Source organism: Apostichopus japonicus, chromosome 20 (assembly GCF_037975245.1).
Source record: "Apostichopus japonicus isolate 1M-3 chromosome 20, ASM3797524v1, whole genome shotgun sequence".
Taxonomy (NCBI): Eukaryota; Metazoa; Echinodermata; class Holothuroidea; order Aspidochirotida; family Stichopodidae; genus Apostichopus; species Apostichopus japonicus.
This window is the reverse complement of record NC_092580.1, coordinates 13,468,299-13,491,070: the sequence shown is the minus strand read 5'-3', so window position 1 is coordinate 13,491,070 and position 22,772 is coordinate 13,468,299. Positions and strand designations below refer to the sequence as shown.

General features: G+C 37.2%; 2 protein-coding genes across 6 annotated transcripts in view; both read left to right on the top strand.

Moving 5' to 3' along the window:
• Window positions 1-5,982, top strand: part of LOC139961903 (uncharacterized) — a 59,752-nt gene extending 53,770 nt beyond the window's left edge. For all 5 annotated transcript variants that reach the window (XM_071961535.1, XM_071961536.1, XM_071961538.1 and 2 more), the window contains one exon: window positions 555-5,982. In XM_071961535.1, coding sequence (XP_071817636.1) covers window positions 555-641 — 87 coding nt within the window. In that variant the 3' untranslated portion in view covers window positions 642-5,982. The remainder of the gene's footprint in view (window positions 1-554) is intronic.
• Window positions 5,983-6,815: 833 nt separating this feature from the next.
• LOC139961905 (interferon-related developmental regulator 2-like) lies at window positions 6,816-22,514 on the top strand. The gene is made up of 11 exons (XM_071961541.1): window positions 6,816-7,045; window positions 8,813-8,947; window positions 10,322-10,421; window positions 11,903-12,027; window positions 12,299-12,456; window positions 12,772-12,822; window positions 13,478-13,656; window positions 14,756-14,864; window positions 15,761-15,895; window positions 18,192-18,410; window positions 19,751-22,514. The coding sequence occupies exons 1-11, from the start codon at window positions 7,018-7,020 to the stop codon at window positions 19,829-19,831; spliced, it is 1,320 nt and encodes a 439-aa protein (XP_071817642.1). The 5' UTR covers window positions 6,816-7,017; the 3' UTR covers window positions 19,832-22,514.
• Window positions 22,515-22,772: the final 258 nt, after the last annotated feature.

Genomic DNA, 22,772 nt, shown 5'->3' with positions numbered 1-22,772 from the left:
ATTTTTAATTGGCCAAAGCGTTTTAAGTCGTGGTCATTAACATATCAGTGCTGTGGAATTTAACATAGTTATTGTATATAATTTGACAATTCAAGTGGCTGTCACTCTTGAAAGGCAGTGTCTAACTTGATTTGATTAAAATCAAACCCTGTTGTCTGATCCATTAAAAGTACTTATTTTAAAAATAATAGTAAATGCAGAAAATTGGAATGGATGGAGGGGGCAGGTGGGGGAGGGGGGAGGGAAAGGGTAGGCAGATATTGGCAGATATCAAAAATTGATCAAGGAATTATGGTGCATTAGTAATCATAGTTATAAAGAACGGAATGCAAGGGAGTGAACCATCACGAAAAACATGTAATTGCGATGATCAAAATCAAGTAGTGCCGCCCCAAAATCATGGGAGAGGGGAAAGGTTTCACCATTCCCCCTGTCTAGGTTCTCATCCCTGGTATTGCTATACATATACATAAAAAGACCATTTACCCAGCATTTTTGGAGACAGTTGGACAGTTTATTGATTATTATTATTTTTTTTTTCTCTGTTTGAACAGGTCAGTCAACTTCCTATTGTGGTGATCATCATAGCCATTACTGCAGCTCTGCTACAGAACCTACTAGCGTTATGGACTGCGGAATGAACCACGTAGCCACATATATATATTTGTACGGTGATGACTATGAAGGACAACCACGTCATGTTGGAACCCTCCAGTCCTGTATGGGATTCATTCTCTTACAGTGACTCATCCGCCATGCCTTGGTGTGGGTGGGTGTGATACCACTTGGCTGTCAGGACCTGTCATGGACACTAGGACGGGATAAAAATGGTCCCTGTCGATTCGAAGTAAGAGGATGCTGTAACCATGACGACATAGTTCCGAGTAAGAAGACCACATCCGCCATCAAGCTCCAAATATCTTTAACCAGAAGAAAGCAAAATGAGATCGGAGAATATCAGATCAGATGGATTCGCCTCGCATTCGACAAAGGCAATTTTAAATCACGGACTACGTTCGACGAGGTAGTAATCTCCGATGTGATTCCAGGGGTTACTGTTAAGTGATTGTACTACGTTATCGGATGTTAAGCGGATCATAAGTAAGGATTTGCCATCAGTGATCACAAACTATGCGGATTAAATAAAATTGAATCCCCCTCTCTTGTTAAAGTATATAACAGCCATTATTAATTTTCGAAGATTGTTCAATTCTCAAGGTGTGTTTTAGTGATCGTTATCCCTTCACTGGGATTTGTAAGGTCTTGATCCTATGGATTATCAACAGGATTAACATTCTCCTCAAGACTAATTAGATCATCCTGATCCCGCTTTAAGGTATTAAACAGGGATCATTCCCCAACACTTTGGACAACTTTTTTGTAATCCCTAATCAGATACTCAAGGTTTCATTCTATTGTAAATTATTTTCCTAAATTAAGATACCTCCTAATTTTGTTTTCTTCTCTTCCTTATAATATTTAGTCGGTAACTTGTCCTATTTCTTTGACATGTTTTGGTGAAATAATCAGAAGTTTCTTACTAAGTTCCTTATAATATTTAGTGGGTAACTTGTCCTATTTCTTTGACATGGTTTGGTGAAATAATCAGAAGATTCGTACTAAGTTTTTTGAGGAGTTTCCCCCAAATGTTTGGACAAGAAAGCTTAAAATGGAATGTTCAAGTTTAACATTTCTCAAGAAGTCATTTCTTACTTGCCTGGGTCAGTTAAGATGATGGGGTGGGGGGGGGGGGAATTGGTCAGTAGATGTTCAAATGTGTTATGCCTGTAATAGATTATTTATAGGCATTTTTAGGCACCACCTTCAGTCTGTAGTGAGTCTCCAATCTTTCGTGTAGTAACATGCCTTTGTGCTGGTATCTGTGACATTTTCTTGAGGTGTCCAAGGAGGTCAAAGTTGACTGACCTTGTCTTTAATTTCATTTTCATGCTTGGTACAGGTCTAGTTCAGTTGACAAACGTGCAGTAGTGACAGTACAGCAAGGTTTTATCTGAGTGTGGGTTACCGGAATGTCAGACATTGCATATAGAGTTGTTCAAATATGGTACATATGTTGATACAGCCAGGATTAAGGTAGGTTAAACACCTACGACCGACAGCTGTGGTTTAAATATTTGAAATAAAGATTTCCACTTTTGCTGCATATTCTTGACACGATCAAGAAATAAATCATGACTTTGTTATATCATCTGATCAAATGACAAACTGATCGTTCTCTTATGCAAATGTGAAAACGTCAAATTCGGTGTTTTTGAAAGTCAGACGATGATGGTTTTTTTGTAGAAAACAACAGAGTTTGGAGAATTGTGAAGTTCCTGCAATGGTAGAAAGGTTTTTGGTTTTATTCTAGCCATGAATGATACCGAAAAAATAAAAATAAAAATGGGATGGTTGCAAAATTCAGCGCAAAAAGGTGCTTCCAAATTTTCATAGCCTTGAAAAGGCTTCTCTAGTCAATAAGATTCTCACTCGACTTTGACACCTTGAAATGGTTATGATGAGAAATGAGTGATGAACGTGTAGAAGCTATGCAAGTAAATAGTGAATTACCGTGCTTAAAACGTTGTGTGCCGTAAGTCTGTGCAGTTGCCATCAAAACCAACCCCCCTTTTCAATTCCGGGCAAAACAATTCTGGCGTTAACATTTATTCAGTCTAACTGTAGAAGTTGTCCCTGTAACATGAATTGTTGTTACGTTATTAAGTTAAATGTAGAAGATAATTACCATGAAAATTTGTTTGTCTCAAATGAGTAACTTAAAAAAAAAAAAAATCGTTTTTCTTTTTGGTAGAACCAAATAATAAAAGTACTAGATTCCTATGAGTACAAAGTTGCTGAGAACTGTTACTATCACTCACGGAATTACATCACACTTTCTTGCTAAACTGAAACTTCTAAAAGTTTCTTAAAACTTCCCTTTTAAGGGTGCTACTGTTTCCTTCCTCACGTGTGTCAGGCTGTCTGCACAGCGTAATCAATTTTGAGAAGAAAAAAAGAAGGGGTTATTTGATATTAAAGGTTTGTCAGGGATCATTACACCTATCTGCAAAATTTGATTTGGATTTGATATTTGAGTGTCCCATGCTCTCTCCATCTTCCTCCCTCTCCGTAACCCCCCCCCCCCCACCCCTCCCCTGCTAGGCCACTTTCTCACGGTCTTGGTAAATTGTAAGTAACAAAAGCATATTCCACCAAACTTTTACTTGTCTCTGTTGTTCTCTGTGATGGATAAAAGCCTACATAAACTTCTAGATAAGTTTACCATGCTAGATATATATATATTTTCTTTTCTATTAGAATCTCTCATATGAACCAGCAATAAATCCTAACAGTGAAACCTAACCATTGGGGATAACTTTGCCAATGATATGCTGCATGTGTCTGAAACATTTGTATGTTTTTGCTATCTTTTTCATTTCCCCCGACAATTCAGTACATTTTCGGATGTCCCGTTAGAAGTGTTGTCCTTCTTCGTGTCGGGCTTGACATACCATGATGATGTATCAACTAGAAATAAAACTTCCTTCAAACTGCTTCGTTATTCAACTTTAATATCTCATACTTTCAAAATTTACTTGTTCGAATCTCATCTAGGGACATCATATTTTGGGATAAGGTAGTCTAGCTAAATGCATTAATATTTAATTTCTATAGGCAAAAACAAAAGGCAACATTTGGCATTTGTTTTATTTTCCACTGTAGGAAAGATTAAGAAACTTTTTGTTCTGGTTCTAAATATGTGATTATTTCCCCCCCCCTAACCCACCCCACCTCGTAATCCAGTTTTGAAGACAGTTTTGGTTTGCTGAGAGTATGCCAGCCCCTCAGGTCTTTTAATAAAATTTCTTTTCTTATTACCGTAGCATGATGCATTTGGTGCATTTTGTTCATGTTTTGTTCCTTTTTGCAAATATTAATTATAAATAACTTTACTTTAGAAAACTGTGAATAAACCTTCCCAAATTTTGGTTTTGTTTTGTACTTTGCAGAAAATGTAAACATTTGAGAAAATATTAAGAAGTAGCAATATGTTGTAAAAATTTATTTTCTTTTCTTCTTTCCTTTTTTTTTCTTCCTGTGTTGCTCTTCGTGGATTTACGAAAAGTCAAAATTTCTGTACTCTTTTATGTTCATATTTTTTCTGTATGGTATTTTTGAAAGAGCTTAGCTGGTATACAAATGTACAACCTAATATATTTTGTTATAATCATTCTACATGTGTAAAGCGACAAAAAAAAAATGTGCAAATTTAAAAAATAAACAAACTTTCATGGAGATTAATACAGCTGTAAAATTTCTAGAAATTGTTTACGATTTGATGAAAGTGGTGTAGTCGGAGTAGAAAGTCATTTTGTATCTTTTGTTCTGTGTGTGTGCGGTTTGTTCATTTCATCGCAATCCTATTTGAATGGACATTTTTAAGTTATCTGAAATATCTGGAAATATATTAAAACAAGTTTTTTCTTTCCAGATATTGCAGACCAGGTTTTGTTTGAAGTATTTGTAAGAAGAAGTGTCATTCCTTATGTTATTTTTCATTATAAAGGAAGATATGAGCAAATATTTGGCTCCATAAGAAAAAAACACTGAAAACTCCTTTGAGCGATGATGCTACATATAGGTGGCATTTTTTGAGACTTTTCACACCCACCAAAAAGTCTTCTCTGCCAAGAGCTTTTCATTCTCTGTTACATTTAAAGGTTAGCATTTATTGCCCAAAAATCTGCCAGACAGTCAAATAATGGTCGACCAAACTTAAACAAGTAGTGAACTGCTGCCATCAAAAGACAGCTGAATAGTTGGGAGTAACTATGAGGGTCTAAGTCAGCCCCTGTCAAAAGGGGCTGACAGTCCCTTTTGAGAACTGTCAGCAAGTTTGGCTATCTAAATATGGCGGGTGAATTACCGATGACCTTTAACCTCTGTTTTAGTCTTTGCAGTGTCGAGATGATACTTTTTGTTTGTACGTCATTTTTTAAGAAGCAAAATGTTCTGTTATACTTGGACTGAGCTGCCATAAAACTTGTTCCATACCCTCTCTTTAAAAGGTGTGACTCGTTTAGCCCCTAAGAAGATTATCATATCATCGTTATAAAGATGCTTCTGTTTTGAGTTTGGTGCATTACATGACTTTTTGTAGTTTCATGCATGTCAAAAATATTACCCATTTTTCTTCTCCTGTGAAATTCTCATTGATGGAGGTATTACTTCCATGGGTTATCTTAATTGCCGCAAAACTGACAAGACAGTAAAGGTGGTCTTCCGCCTTCAATATTCGAGCAAACCTCCAGATGTAGCCTTTTTTTTCATGGAGACATTTAATCATCATCTTTGACCTTCCACAATGCCTTGTAGTAAATAGTTGGAGGATTAGATCTGTTAATAAAATACAATTTTAAGAGATTTTGTGGGGGGTAGTACCTTTATGTAAATTCTAGAAGTGAAAAATATATATACCTCAGCAAAAACAGATAATCAAGGCATGAAAAATATCCAAAGACATGAGAAATGAGAATTGTGTACCTAGAAATACGAAAGGTCAAAGTGGAGCTTCATGTTGCGTTTAATACATTTCCTAATCAGTCACATCAATTTGCTTGTTAGAGTGCATTTTGTTTTTTTGCTAGATGACACCGTTAATATTAAAAGCATATTAATGAAAATTGGGGTGGGGGGGTGGGTAGATAACCTCAAGTAAATTTTATAAGACTTCCTGTAAGTGCATAAACCAATGAACAGGTAAATATTAATGTTTTCTAATGTGCATGATGCATGCATCAAATATTTAATATTAAAAAAATCTAAACAAAATTGACTTGAAATGAAGCAAGTTTGCTGGGTTTCCCGGGTATCGACCAGTACTGAACTTGGGAATGAAATAGGAGTGTGTTTCTATTAGAAACTGTATCTCAAGTGAATACTAGTTGCTTGGAATGTATAAATACACTCTTGAAAAATCAATATTTTTCTGCTGTTTTTGTCTTCTATGATGTGCCAGTTTGGGGCGGAAGGGGTCACCATAGATTGGTCAATTTGAAAAGACACTCGTAAATAGTAAAGTCCACGAAGAGATAGTGAAATGTCAAATGAAGTAAGATTAAAGAAATGTGGATTTTTGTTATATTTGTATATCTAGGTTGAATCAATGTGTAAAAAATCCCACATAGCTGAGCCAGGTCAGACAGTCCAGGGGACTCTACTTGGATCCTATGAAAGCAGACCCATTACCAAATAGCATCATGATATCCCCTCTCCAATGCAATGCAAATTGGTGCATTTTACAACAACAACAACAACAAAACTTTACATATAAGATAGGGAAGTACCTCATCTTTCATTATGATAGATTAGGATCCTCCATATCATCACAGAATTTGAGGATACGAAAGGTTTCAGCATTTGGGGCTATGATGTTTCTTTTAAGGTGAAGGGTCAAACAAATTGTGAGACACTTTTCTTAGTCCATCTCAGAGAAATGCACAATTTTCTGGGGATGGGTGTGTCCAATTTATCCAAATTTATCGCCGATATACTTGAATTTTCTCATGAAATACTTGGGACATCTGCAAAACCTGGTTTTTCCAGTGATAAACCTGGGTAATCGGTAGATGTTCCTGGTTTGTCGATCGGTAATCCAGGTTTTTCGACCGAAAACCTAGAATATCTAATTATTATTATTATTTGTGTATTTGGCTTGCCATAGACATGAGTCATGACGTCATTTATAGTAAATGTTGTCATATGCCATGGGTACGATATGACACATGCACACTTGCGCACTATCCATGTGTGTGTGTGAGTCCGAGTATGTATGTAGATGTAATTGCCATTTGCTGATTACACAGTATTCGGCAATCATGTCAACCGTGAGAATCCCGCTAACTTCACCCATGTGTTTAAATATTTCAGATTTTTCTGATAAGCTACCAAGAACTATACGAAATATTCTAGCTTCTTGAAAGTTATTCATTTCAGGGGGATTCAGTCGAACATAAGATGCCGAAAAAGAGGCAGAAGAAGTCTAGTGAGAATTATTACTTATTATTACTTGCTATTGGCATAGGCCTAACTACCGTAGGCTACACTGATAACTGCAATAAGGAACAGTACATAATACATTCGTTACTAGCCTATATAATAACGGTAATACTATCTATCAATGTTAATATTTTTTTTCGTGTGGCATATGTTAGGTACTGACATGAACCGGCGACAGTTCGTAGCCATCACTCAACCTACAGCACAGATTACAACACTTGTTAGCGACTGGTCATTCATCGGAAAGATAAATATTTTTTTTAATATAATTAGTTAGATCTATTACAATACTATGGTATGCCATGGTGCAGTCGGCACACTGGCAACTTAGTTGTATTTGTAAGTTGTAACTTCAGTCAGTCTTGCAATCTTCTTATCATTATTATGTAGCTGTGCAGTGTGTTTTCAACATGTAAATATTTTACTAATTAATGTTGAAAAAAAAGAATGAAATTTATTCCAAATGATGGTCTGCAGGGATGTGCTCAGGAATATTTGAGTGCCGGCGGGTTTGTGCTGTAGTGTGATCCACGTCCTGGGGGAGGGGTCTACGGGATGGGGATATCCCCTCCCCCCACTTTGGATAAGTTTTGCAAATGAAATATGCTTAGATGGCTTTTTCCTATTCTGGGACTAACTTCCATGCCAAGTATTCACCAGAGCTATTTGGTAAATTTATGATAAAATTTGTAAATTAATCATCAAAAATTGTGCCAGGCAGAAATGTTTAAAACATTGTGTTGGGCAGCATTCAGAACTGCCCATTGTGAGTACATCCCTGTGTCTACTTAGGATTGTAGCCTAGCTATTTAATCACCTTCATATGGTGCAATCAACTTAAAAGAAAGAAATGCATTTGAAATTCACTTTGCCAAGTAACCTACTAAAGATTTTTCATGGTTCAAATATATATATTTATTGTACAGACATGCCAAATCTCCCAGTTTCACAAGAAGTTTCCTTGTTGTCAAGGCAATCCAATGGTTTCCCTATCTTATGTGCTAATCTTCTTGCAAAAATTGATCTGTAAAACTGTTTCCAGCTTGAGATCAGAAAATGGGCATCTTGCATGTTTTTACCTGCAGGTGTGAGGAACAAAGAGAAATCAACATTGTGTTTAGTGAGAACACACTTTCACATCAAATTGCCTTGTTGAACAATACAAATATGACATGAATTGGCGGGATTGCCTGCCTTTTGAATTAAAACCAAAGAGAAAGATGTGTGAAACAGAAATTGAGAATGCAGAGAGATGCCTGCTATCCATTTCATCTAAATCTCACGTTGGTTCCATCAAAAACAGTTTCCTAGAATTTAAATGTAACAAGTTCTATTGTCAAGATAGCTCCTTCTTGTACAGAATCTTTACATATAGAATTAATGGTCACGTACAGTAGTATTGCTCTCAAATATGCTAGATAGTCAGATAACAGTCACCCATGGGCAAACTTCAACAAGCATATTTTACTGCCATTTCTAAAAGCAGGTATGGGATATTGAATCATCTGTTTTAATAATGGAGAAACAGAACCTACGGGAGAATACCTTTGCAAACTTCTGGCAGTTTGTATGGTGCTCAGACTTGGTGGGAAGGGGGGGGGGGGGATTGATTGTATTGTATATTTACAGGTCTGTTGTAAACAGAAGAAAGGCTAGAGGTAAGGGGTTGTAATTCAATGGTGATTTCAAATGCAACTTTGAGATATATCTATATTGATCTTAAATTTCTGGATTCATCACAACTGTTTTTCAGATCGCAAACTGAGCCCTGTAGGGGCTGCAGGAGGACTACCCAAGAGTAATGAAGGGAGTGAGGCAGATAATACTGACCTTGAAACTGCAAGTGTGACCAGTAGCCACTTATCTGAATTGGACAGTATTGAGGAAGGTGAGCCCAATAATTACAGTAAACAAATTAATTAATTTACATCTCTGAGGAAAAGCATATTTTATCTTTGTAATTGTATTATATTGAAGACATTTGTTCATCAGCTGGTTTTCCAAAAGTTCTGTCGGTGAGCGGGCAAATTTTTAATGGTTGTTTGAGATGACCAAATAAATGTCTGTTCGGATGACCAAAATCAGCTGAGGAATAATAAATGATCTAGTGGTTTGAGAAGCTGGTATTCTATTCACCAAACCTACACATCTCTTCTACAGTGTTGTACATATTGGTCATTGGTTTTTGGGTCCTTGCTGGAAGCAAAGGAACCTATGCAGTCAGGTTGGCGTGTGTATGTGTGTGCGTGTGTCTGTGACACTTGCTTGGGTCCGCGATAACTCAACTACGGAGTGACGGATATTTGTCATGTATACTCGCTATGTAGATGTATTTTAGTGAGAAGGTGTGTCCTATCTCTTTTGGCGCTGAGTCGCTGACCTTATGAATATTAATGACGTAAACATAAACAAGTTTACATTGCAATAACTCTGAAACTTATTTTGGGACAACCTACTTGCTGTTAGGACAACCAAAAAGCAAATCCTTAAAAACTGGCCCTTGAAAGTCATTGATATCATTTGTATAATAAGGTTTGTTTATACAGTAGCTTAAATATGTTATACTGTGAAAACTTACAATTCTGACCAATCTATTGATGGTGTTACTATAAGTATATTGGAATCTAGAAAGTGCAGGCACAACCTGCAGACTTTCTGTTAAGATTGCCAAAAGTGCTAAGTCGGCCATCATGTCATCCTCGTTGTGACTGAGTGATTGTACTTAAATAAATGGGGAAAAAAATTCCTGTTTGTCCCTTAGGCAAAGGATAATTTTGTCTGTGCTGGAGAGACTCTGTATTGAATGAATAGTTTAGTGCTCAAACTCTGTGTACAAAGCATGTGTAAAAGTGTTTAATATGGTTTCTGTGTTAAAAAAAAGACTGAGATACACCTTTGGACTTGTAGATATAGCAATTTGACTATTTTTGTATAGCAGTTGTGATGCAATATCTGGATAGCAATACAGTGAAAATTTAGTATCAAAAGTTTGAAGGTTGTGAACTTTCTGTTTTTAAACTTTCTGTTGTGAACTGTCTGTTTTAAAAATACTTTGGTTCTGTGTACAAAGGACTACTATGCATCTTTTGCACTCGTACAGCAAATTTGGCCATTTCGCATAGCATTATGCGATGCGATACCGGATAATTATCACTGAATTAGTCCATGATGGGAGGCTTTTTATATACTTGACATCTTTATCATTAGTGATGAGTACTGCTGCATGGTTCATTCCATTTGATTCCATTCCTCTAACCTCTAGCTGCTGCTAAACTAGGTTTGGATGAGGAAGATGACAACAGTGAACAGAATGATTTAGAGGATAAAATAGAGGAGCTTATAGATGGAACTACCCAGAAAAGGTAAGCCCCCTCCCCCCCCCTCTCCTACTCTATCATGTCTGTTTAAATTAACATGCATTTCTGTCGATACAGGTCTTCTCTTAAACATTTGTGAATGGTTTTATTTCATTGGAATATTTCAATTGGAATATCAAATTGGAATATTTCATTGTATTGCTTCAGGGTCGTTAAACATTTAATAATCTTGCTTTCTTCAGGTCTAATTATAACATGCATGTCGTGTTGATTCGTTAGGTAGATTACTGTGCCCCTTGCTGCAGTACTTGAATGTTCTTCATTCTCCTCAAGCATGCTGATAATTGAGAAGATATAGATTGGTTTGATAGGCTGATTGGTATTTTTTAGCCTAATTTTGTTTACCTTGATACAGTCTGCTACATAAACTAAAGTATGCTCTATTGCAATGGAAGACCTTTAATTGTGTCTTAAGCAGTGTAGAATTTTCACGGTCGTCCGGTCGTTCGAGAGGACTAGAAATTACTGTGTAGGATTCGGGTAATAAATAAGGAACCAGGTAGTACCGCGTCAGGCGGGTATCCGGGTACCCGAATACCCCGTGCAAACACTATTTGAAAACAGTACACAATAACATGGTTATATGCTAAACTAATAAAGCTTTGGTTGACACAATCAGATTGAGCACCAAAATGTTTTGTTTTGTATTATTTGTGTTCATTTTCAATTTTGGTGGAAAATTTGGAAGGACTACCAAGTTTTTTGCAGGACTACCAAATCTTTGAAAATCTTTGAAACTGGTAGTCCTTCGGACAACCTTCTCAAATTCCTGAAAATCCAACACTGTTAAGTGTGTGGTGAGTAGTGTCTCCAAGTATGCAAGTACTGTATTACAGCTTGGGGCACAAAGCCAATACTGTCAGGTTTTTGTAGTACTGTGATAATTTCACAACAGATATTAAAACATTTGTATTAAAACATATGTGTAGAATAAATGGCAACATGTGTTGCATTGATCTACCACTTAGACTCAATAAAAACCAGCTAATTGCAGAATGAAAAAAAAAAAAAATGCATACTGTAGTGTTGGGATGAAACGTTTAATTTGTTATTGGATTACGTCAATTGTGAGTGGGGGATATCGCTGTGATGGTAGCAATGGAAACTTATCATTTTAATCTGTCAATGTAAGTGAATACATCTGCCTATCACAGATATGTGGAGTTCTTGAAATATTAAGTCTCCTCAGATCTCAACCCCATTTAGTCACTGAAAAAAAAGTCAAAAGTCCCTACACATCACAGATGTGAGGAATTCCTCTTGGAAACATTAGCTCATAATCTCTCCTTGGTCATTACCTTAAAAGATGTTCACTCTGAATCTATGCAAGCTGTGTAAATTTATATATATAATATATGTATATATATAGACAACCAAGATGTGACATCTTGTTTGATCTTCTCATCAGTGTATGTGTTTGAGTTCCTCTTTGTTGATACCATGGTTACATCCTTTTTCACCTCCAGTGCACAGGGCAGACAGACTTGTCTGGATGGTTTACGAGCCGCGTTCGCCAAAAAGTTCCTGCCAGAGTTTGTGCAGAAGAGGAAAGCTACCCTTTCAGATTGTGTAGAGAGATGTTTAAAGCGAGGTCAGTGCATACTATTTGCGGGATGTGAATTAATGTCCTAGTACTCTGTATGTAACATTTACTGAATGCTGGTACTCTCTGTTGTCAGAAGCTATCTGTGACTTTTCTATTGGTTTGCAGTTTTGTTCTCAGAAAAACTAATAAAAAACCAACCCCAGAAAACCAAAATCTATAACAGCATAAAGATAGAACGAAATATGGCTTTCGAAGCCTAAAAATGCCCTTCTGTTTCCATGTTATACATTTTGAATAGTATTCACATTTGTTACAGGCAAAGGAGAGGAGCAGGGTGCAGCAGCACTGTTATCTGTCTTGGTCTACATCCAGCTCGGTGCTAGTGTCGATACCGAAGAGGTCTTCAATTCCATGAAACCAATCCTCTTGACCACCCTTCAGGATTCATCTGCCTCTTCTAAGGCCAGGAGAAGTGTAAGTTATCTTCATCAGAACTGTCACTTGTTATTTAAGTGTTTGTTACTGCGGTTGTCGAATGTCAGGGAGGGGAGGAGGGAAGGGAAGGGAGGGGGGGTGGATGCAGAGATCCAGATAATATATGGTTAAATGACTTCTTTTTATTTATTATCTTACGCTTGATTTCCTTAACGGAGGGTGAGTGCTCCATCAATCCCGCTGACCCAAACAGCCAGTCACAAAATGGTGGAACATGTTGATATTTTTGTCATTTTTGAGTACGCCTTTTCAGATATCGTTTTATGAATTCAATGTCTCGTGTTTCATCCGCAGTGTGCTCTTGCTCTGGGAATCGGTTCATTCATTGCTCCTGGTGACTATGAGGTAGGTGATATTAAATTTACTGACTCATCTGTAAAAAAGTACAGAGGTTTCTCAACCTGTTCAGAATTCACATCTTAAAGGAGTAATTTCCCAAGTAGAAGTGAGATTATGCAGAGATAAATCGTGTTAAGAAAAATGAGATCTGGAAACCTTGTAGTGATGGTAGATGTGCAAAGGGCCTACTGCTCACGGCACAAAGAACCCACAGGTAGAATTTGATATTGCCAGTAACTGGTAAGACTTATTAAAGACAGTTGTACCCATTTGGGCGAGAAACAGTATTCAGTCTCTTTTCATAATTCTAGTTATTTGAGTAAAACCTAGCAAAACGTAGAATATCTGTATGTAATCTCTCACATTTTCATGCAAGTAGCTGCCCTTTTGAGTGGCTGGTCTTTATTTTTCATATAATGTTATGTACACCAATGATGCCAATGGAAGTAAAGAAGTGATATCCTACCTCTGAACGTTTTGTTTTAGATCAGATATGCTCTCTAAATAACAAAGCTCTGAAACTGTTTCCAAATTTGTGAAGTTTTTCATGGTTTCTTATTGAATGACTAGATCTTAAAATTTTATTTTTTGAGATCCAGTATTGAGTTAGTACTATAAATAATTTTTGCTCAAAATGTTACCTTGTGTCTATTGCCCACAGACGTTAAAGTCATGCATGTCAGCTTTGGAACAGATCTTCAGCCAGTCTTACTTTAAAGGTGATGGGTCGTCGCCTACTCATTCACCAGAGATTCACAAGTTACACTGTGCTGCCATCTCTGCATGGACCCTACTACTTTCCATCATGTCTGCAAGAGTTATTGGAGAAATGATAGAGAGGTACAGTTCTAACTGATTGTTGTTTGGGTATAATATTCATTATTTTTGCATATTAAACAGTTGTGGAAACTTGACAAGAAAGATAGGTATGTAGCATGTTCCGATCATGGTGTAATGTCAGTGTCAAACATCAACGAAGACCACACACAGCTCTGTGTGTTGGGGTGGTGGCATGTTATGAGTTTGATAATCACACTGAAAACTAAGAACATCCATTAGCAATGTAAACTTCAATGTCCAATGGGTTTCTTTTAGAAATATGGTGGTTGGTCACTTTTTTATGATACCATGCAAAAGGAAAATGACACATGTGACTCTGTCAGAATCTAAATTATATGGTACTCTTGGGATGAAGCTTTTGTTGCTCATGTTGTTCCTAAAGCAGCGGTGTAATTTGTTCCTAAAGCAGCGGTGTAATTTGTTCCTAAAGCAGCGGTGTAGTTTGTTCCTGAAGCAGTGGTGTAGTTTGTTCCTGAAGCAGCGGTGTAGTTTGTTCCTGAAGCAGTGGTGTAGTTTGTTCCTGAAGCAGTGGTGTAATTTCTTCCTAAGGCAGTGGTGTAATTTCTTCCTAAAGCAGTGCAGTAATAAGCCAGTGACTTGTTTAGTGTTCACTGTTTTGTGTATAGCTGTTTTTTCTTTTATGTTTTTAAGTTTTCTTTCTGTCATGGAACACTTATGATACCAAATGTTCTGTGAGTTTCAACCTGTGACAAATCTTTGAACTTGTGTAGAAGCTCTATCATTGTGCATCTGTACGATGCTGGTGAACTTATAAGTGGCACCCATGGGAATAGTTGAGTAGTTTGTTTGCTAATCTGTGAATAGGGTAGATCAAATGCATTGATTGTAGAGATAAGATTATCATGTGTTACTTAAACATCACATCATGCAATGGAGTTTATGATGACATACTCTGATAAATATGTTTACTTAAGAAAGATAAAGAGCGGCAAAGTCAAGATTGTTCGTTGATAGTATTCAAAGGCTGCTATGATGCTGATAAATTAACAATCATAGTAATGATAATGTAATCGGGGCTGGTTGATGGCCTCGTTATCATGCATGGTATGACCTTTGACCTTACCTCTTCCATGCGTAGTCATTTACCCAAGTTGCCGCAGCTTCTAGAATCAGATGATGTTAACCTAAGGATTGTGGCCGGCGAAACGATAGCTCTGTTTTATGAGCTAGCCAGGGAGGAAGATGAGGTGAGCAGATTTGGTGAAAAAAGCAATATATTTACAGACATTTCCCAATGTCCCTTCAGAGACTTTCTATGAGAAGATAAATGAGTGTGTGAATATATTCATGAGAAATATTCATAAATTAGCTCAGTTTGCTGAAAATTGCAGTTGATTAATATTAGCATGAATACCTGTCTGGGCAACAGAATCATGACAGTTCAATCAAATTGTGTAAAATTTCGTTGCAACCCCTGAAGTCTGCTTTTCACCAGATACATTGTTGCGACATTTGGTCCATATTAAACACTAACTATTTCTGTCTTGTCTCATAAAGGTACAATTCAAGAGATAACTACTCTAATTGGTTTTAATTGGCTTTATGAATACTTTAAGGTAGACCTATTGATGAATCTTCTACATAGTTGTTGCGAGCGTAATGCCAAGCTTCTTCTAATTGTTTCTTAAAAGACAGCACATGAAGTTTCTTGAGATAGTTTGCACTTTCTGTAACAGAAATGCTGCAAACCACAAACACACTTTGTACTCGTCGTGCATATATATCGTCCCTTGTTTCACGCACTGACGAATATGCAAATTATTTTATTTTGTTTTACGTAGTGACGAATGTTTTTAAAACATTTATATGCCCTTAAAATTGTTCTACATCCTTTAAATTTGAAACGTCTATAAACTATAATATGTTTTCTGTAACATAAATCTATAGATACTGCTTAAAAGGTATTATTTGTGATCAAACATTCAGTTGCAAAGCAGTGAATTGATTTGGATCGTGATAAATAACTTTCTAACATTCGTCAGTACGCGAAACAAGGGACGATATGTTGGAGGAGACATTACAAGCTGTCCAACTCAACCAAATGCTGCTATAACTAAATTCTCTCTTCTCTCTTCTTTTCCAGGAGTTTTATGGAGATGACATGGATGAGTTAATGGCTAAGCTGAAGGAGCTGGCTACGGACAGTAACAAATACAGAGCTAAGAAAGACAGACGACAACAGAGATCATCATTCAGAGATATCATGAAGACCATTGAGGTAGGCCATCAGAAAGCAGAATGACTGTCTTGGCTGCCAGTTTGAGTTTCTTTGTGGGCCTTTCAGTTAGTTTCTTACACTCAGTGAATTCACATAAGGCAAGAATAAGTACAGAGGGGTAGTAAGGAGGAGGAGGAGGAGGGGGTGTAGTAAGGAGGAGGAGGAGGAGGGGAGGGGTAGTAAGGAGGAGGTGGGTGGGGGTGGGGGAGAGTGACCGAAAGGGGTGTGTGAAAATACAGTGTGTCGTTCTTTCCCTTCTTATTTTCTGGAGAACTCTCTATCCCATTTAACTTTTCATATCTCGTACATTTTAAACGATTGATGGTGGTAATCATCGATTCTCAATACAGATGAGCCTTTGTGCAAACTGCAAGGTAATCTGCTGTAATGATATTTACTTGGAACATTTCAAGAAAATAACTTGTGTGTGAGTTCAAAGGTCAATTCTTGATATATTCCAGTTGATATGCTTGATATTCACATGGTGGAATTGGTTAAGTTCCAGTATAAGGTTTGTCTAAATAATGTATGGATGTAATAATAAGGACCAATTTGATATTTAATAGATCTTGGCCGTTCCTGGTGCAGTGAATTCGTGTAGATGGACGGCTGTTAGTGATGGCTTCATGGGCGGCGATCCTGGGGGGGATGGGGGGGATATATCCCCCCCATGAAAATGGGTGGAGGGGATGTAATACACCATATCCCCCCCACCAAATGCCAGGAATAAGAATATTTTCATGCCTTCATTTATGCATCATCGTGAATGTACGGCTCTTTTTAGCTTCATTTCTTGCCTATACCATAAACGCAGTGCGATCTTTTCAAATAAACCGTCTTTATAAAGCAAGAATAGTTGACTGTAGGCTTCATTGGCCCTATAACAACAAAATGTATTATTGCGCCCACGGTATTGATATAGTACATATATGCACCCTCATAGTATTCATATAGGCCCTATAGTAGGCCTACACACGTACATGTTCCCTCGAACAGCTGAGAATCTCATGTTACCAGGGTAATGCTTAATTAGGGGCGTCGGAGCGGTTCGCCGGACCAATATTCACGGCGCAAAAAAAAAGGAGAAAAAAGTAGCACTAAGAAGAAAAAAAGGCAAAAAATAAAGAACCAAAATGAAAACATACTTCAAAATGTGTTTCAGAAGATTAATCGGGTACAAAAACAGACAAGGGAGAATGCACAGAAGAAAAGCTCGGGAAGTGCCATTTCCTGCAATCTGGGAGGCATTTTTTCAAAATTTTCTCCATTACGCTACGCGCCAACCAATGGTGGCGCGTAGCGTAGTTTGACCTTCCAAACGCCCCCCACCCCCCCGATAATTATGGTAGATGGCCACACTCTGATCTTCCGTACCAATCCCAAATAGCTTCCGACGCCGCTGTTAATACACGTACGTTTCACCTGGATGCCCTAGCAATCGGTACCTAGGAATGTAACTATGTGTAATTGTGTATTGCATGTGTATAGGCCTATAATAGCCTGCATGAGGCCATTTTCTTCATCGAATAATATAAAGAGCTCTCGAACATTCTAACGTAGCGCCTGAAACAAGATTGACAGGGGCAATTTTCCAAAAATAACACCCGAAATTAAAAACAAAGTATTTTGGATCCTGATTATGAGATATTTCGGACATGAAATCCCTATTTTAAAGTTGGGTATATGCCGCTTGGAAACCTCGGCAAGTGCCGTTTCCGGCCATCTAGAGGGTTTGTAAATCCCAAAATTTTCTTGTACGCTTCGCGCCAACTCATGGTGGCGCTACGCTTAGATAGTCAACAAGGTCATATCCCCCCCACTCGGAAGTACGGATCGCCGCCCATGGATGGCTTCATTGCAACATAACAGCTTGCATGAAGGTTTTAGGAGTCATGTGTCCCCACCCCCCCCCCCCAGCAAAGACTTTTGTGAAAAACAAAATTTTCAATCCAATTGAGAATCTTTCCTGGTTAATTCGCAGTTGTAGTTCTTGGCGATATATGTAAAACAACATCCTCAATATGAATTTGTGAGAGTGCTAAATTGCATCTAGCAAACTTTTTCTGTGATGTTAAACAAGGTTTCATCACAGGATTCTTAAGTTATTCGCATGTACTTTATCCCGTTCAAGGTGACCACATTATGTTTGTGTGTGTGCGTGCATGTTTTTCCTTGTGTGATAAACTTTATATGTATCCTTTTGAACCTTTGGAGAGGATTATTTGGTGGAAATTTAGCCGTATTACCCCTATCGTCATTGGGCCATTGTATTTGACGTATTTTCTCTCTCGTTTAGACGAACGAATCCCCGTACGAGCTCATCAAGTTTGGTCAGGAGTCCATCGACTTAGACAGTTGGGTGAGACGCCGCCAGTATTCAGCATTGAGGGAGGTCCTTGGATCTGGGACAAACACTCACCTGAAGGAAAACCATCTACTCAGAGAGATATTCGGTTTAGGTGATCCACTAGTCATTATACCAGGAACATCAAACCAGCTCACCAAGTTTGAGAGGGTAAGATTCTTAAATTTGAAAATGGATTTGTTTATTTCTTATCACTCTCACACAAAGTCAAATGTGAGATCTTCTCCACATGGCGAAAGTCTTTGACTGATGACCGTTCAGTAGGTGGCAGAATCATTGAGCAGAAAGTAAAAACGAAAGAAGGCATCAGATGTTTAGCCAGTGATGCTGTATTCTCACTACTTCCATCTGTAGAGCCAAACGTTGAAAGAAGAGCCAAACAACTGAAAGACAAATTTTGCTTGTTTGTATAAAACTGATACAGAATTAATATCAGGACTTTGTAAGAAGGGTGGGAATGAAGGTAGATTTTATCTGCTTGAGAAAATGAAAAAGACTCCATAATTTTGTGTATAATGAAAGAGAAAGTCAAACAGACTCATTTATTTAAGTGGATAGGTAAATTTCCTTCCCTTTAATCCCTTCCATCAGGTGGCAAATCAACACAGGGCCATGAACTGGGACTTCTTCCAGTTGTAGATTAAGCCCTGTTACATGGTATGGTCCAAAGCACATGTGGTTTGAAGTTTTGTTGTTATTAGTAGTTAGATGAAAGAGTCAAGTTTTTGTTGCATAGAAAAGTACAGACTATATTTGGATTTGATACCATCGGGGTGAGACAACAGTGGAACATTAAAGGAAAGTTTAGGTACAAGGTGAACATAATCTGTCAGTTAAGTCCAACAAAATCTATGATCAAAGATCAATGACAATAATGCATAGATCTCGTAGGTTTGAAAAATGAAGAAAGGAAACATTACAGTAAATTTGTTGGACTGGAAACTTTTTTTTATAATCGGACTAAATGAATCATAATTCAAGCATTTGAAAGCGACCAACTTGTTGTTACGATATAGATCTCTGACATAGCCAGCAATGTGACTTGGTCAGAGTTAACCAAAAGTACAAATGCAGATTTAAACGAAAGGCAAATATTTAACGGTCGTCCGAGGACGAACAACTTTCCGTTCGGACGACCAAAATAAGTTCTGGAGGTGGATCGCCGGACCACTAGTTATTTACACCGAATTCAGATTACATTGTAACTTACATACCACCAAATAATTGATTAATTGGTAATTAATTAATTAATAATTGATTAATTTGTACCATCCCCAAAGATGGTGTTCTATTCACAAAAACTTTGCATCTCTCGTACATATCGGTCATTATTATTTTGCTACATTTTTTGGTGGACGGAACAAATTTGTTTGTTAGGACAAGGGAAGAGTTAGGCCTGGTAGTCGAGGGGCAACCAGGAAATACCAAAATGTTTACGATATATTTGGCGAGTTGTAATTTTGGTCTTTCCTCTCTGCCTTTCTTTACAGCACCAGAACAACCTTGCCGCTTTTAAAGCTCTCACTAAAGTCAGAAGCAAGCAAAGAGATAAGAGAGTCCCTGTCCTCTAGACAATGTCACAAGATGGTCCTACTCCTACTCCTCCTCCTCCTCATCAAAGGATTATCTTTGTTGAAATAGGATATATTTCAAAAGAGTCCTTGGTAGTCAAGGGGTCAAAGTAAAACACTTAGATGTACTCAGTTAGGTTATTCATGTGATATTTGTGCATTATTTGTAATTATGGTGCAATGAGAAAAGAAGTTTTTGGGGATCATGCAGTCCAGCAAGAAATGAGCAAAGTTTCATGTACCAATATTAACTTGAAATGCTCTTCTCTCATGTTAACCAAAATGTGAAAGAAATGACCTTGTCTCAGAAGTCAAAGATAAGGTTTCCTAATCTGGAGCCAAAGCAAAAAACACTTCTGAGAAGCTGAAATTTTGGGCATGTCTGGAGTAAATTCACTCTGGTTTCTACTCTGTAATTGAAAATTCATAGGATAGACAGCAAAACCATCTAGTGCTATTTTTGACACCCTACTGGTGATCCTGGTTATGTCATTTCCCAGCACTGCTTAGCTACGTTTCTCTGGCCCAAAAAAAATTGGGAGTGTGGGATATCTTTGAGCCCTGCCTTGTGCAATCAGGAGCATCTGAAAATGTTTTTCGCCCCTATTCAACGTCTTCCTCCTATACCCTCCCCCAAAACACCGACCCTACCCTGTTTCAGTATAAAAGGATATAACAATTACTTGGTGAAACTTTTTCCAAAGATAATCAGAAAATTGTGGAAAAGGAGTTCAAATGTAATGTTCCTTAAAAAGGAATATATACTCTTTTTTGTCTGTGTGAAAATTCCATGTCAATATCATTGCTGCAATAAATAATAATAGCTAGAACAAACAATACAATTTAGGTGGTGGTTTTTATTAACTGTTGAGTCACACAATAAAAGTATGTAGTCATTCCTGGTATGAATATGAAATTGCCACGAGAATTTGCCTATTTTTTTAAGTGTGGATTTCCTATGTAATAATTGTCAATTTTTGCATTTATGTGAGAATGGTTTAAAAAGTCATGCCTTGACAAGAGGGGTACCAAGTGTTAAATTTGAAACAAGGTATTCTTATATTGGTGTCTTGTGGTACAGAGGAGCTGAAAATTACCGATGTGATTGTAGAAAGTGCTTGCGTCGTAATATCCAAACTGGTGTTATTCATGGATAGATATATAGTTGTTTGTGTGTGTGGGTTTAAGTGTGTGTGTGTGTCTGTTGTGCATGTTGTGGTGCAAATTTTTCCCTTTATTTTTTCATTATTTTTTCCCCCATCCATTTTCCTTGAGATCGCATCCGATGGTCAGTGTTTAGGAAAGTTAGCTTTTATCGCAAGCTGTGTTAGTGGAATGTGAAGTTACAATAAATTTTGAGTTTTTTTAAGGCTCCGAATCAACTGTAAATTATATTTAGAAATATTTCAAACATTTATATCATTTAGTTTTGTTAAATTTTTGGTAGGTCTGCAAAGATTGCAGAGTTTGAAGTTGATGATTTTTTAAAAACTTTTTTTGTGGCACTTCAGTGCTAAATGTTTTGTTTGAGAAGGGGAAGTTGCAAATATCTGAGTAATGAAACAAAAAAATTGGACACAGCCAGTATCATGCGTTTAATCCGATGCAGTCTAGATATTTGTCAAGTTTGTCAGAGTAACTCAACTTGTTACATCCTGAACATACTTTCAAGCAAATTATTCATATGATGACAAAATTTTTAAAAACTGAAAAAGGTTAAAGTCTTGAAAATTGGTATGGGGCAATGTGTGTGACAAAGGGACAGTATTAGTTTATTGTTTGTTGTAGCAGTTGCTATGGTAATAGTTAGGCTGACTTTAATCTTCTTTCTGCAGTGTGAAGTAATGAATTTACAATACATCATTCAATCTACTCATTTTGTCACAGTAATATATCGCTCAGTTATATGTCCGATGAGATTTTTTTTTTTGTAGAATGAGAAGTCAGATCAGTATTGTTATGAGGAAAATATGATTTCAGGGAAATTGATGGATTATGATAGTTATTAAAGTTACTTAGTACATTTAATATCAAATTTTATGAAAGATTTTGCAAGGATTTCTCTAATGGGGGCGCTCCATTGTTTCTATAGAGGGCGCTATCACTTCAGCACTAACTTACACAAAATCTGTACTGTTTACAGATCTCTGAATTGCAGTTACGTGGTGGCGTGAAAGCTCTCATGAAATTGTAATATACTACTCGTGGTCAACTCACGGTTATGATCTGCAGTCTCGTAAAGTCTCGCGAGACTAGATGTGATCGATGTTACAGCGCCCTCTGTTGATTTCGAGCTCATCTAGAGAGCCCAGTTAGTCTGCTCTTTGATGTGTTGTTTAATGATTCGTTACGAGTATAGGCTAGATTCATCATGAAGTAAACTCACTATGAAATCTAGTAAAGGAACTCTAGATTTGAATATAGGACTTTCCTTGCAAATGAATTAATATGGGTATTGCTTAGTAGAGGTATGGCTAATTGCGATTGCAACATCTGAAGTGAATTTTGCGTACATGCAAACAGCTGATGTGAATTTTACGTACATTTATAACAAGAGTTTTGTCAGACAAAGAATTTCCATAATTGATCCCAATTGTAACCTTTGTCATCTGTTACCATGGATACCTTGGGCTAAGCTAAGGTGTCATCAATGCAGCAGTGCTATTCTTTTGAAAATCTGGAAGTGAGAAAAAAATGTCTACCAGTTTGAGAAGCAATACTTAGTTTGTCAGTTTTGACTGTCTGGTAGATTGATTTATGTCTTTGAAATAGTCGACAAGGATCTGTACGACTGGTTACCATTGTCAGGTTTTTGATGGCAGTATAATATAATTGATGTACTTGACACATTATTAAATAACATATTATGATTACAATCGTATTTACATGTGTCGCTTGGGCTCTACCATGGAATCTACCTCCGCAGTTTTAAAGAATACCT

Coding starts and splice junctions, on each gene's coding strand:
- LOC139961905 (XM_071961541.1), top strand. CDS start 7,018: ATGCCGAAAAAGAGGCAGAAGAAGTCTA. Junction 7,046..8,812: donor AAAGAGGCAGAAGAAGTCTA/GTGAGAATTATT, acceptor ACTGTTTTTCAG/ATCGCAAACTGAGCCCTGTA. Junction 13,657..14,755: donor ATTGGAGAAATGATAGAGAG/GTACAGTTCTAA, acceptor TTCCATGCGTAG/TCATTTACCCAAGTTGCCGC.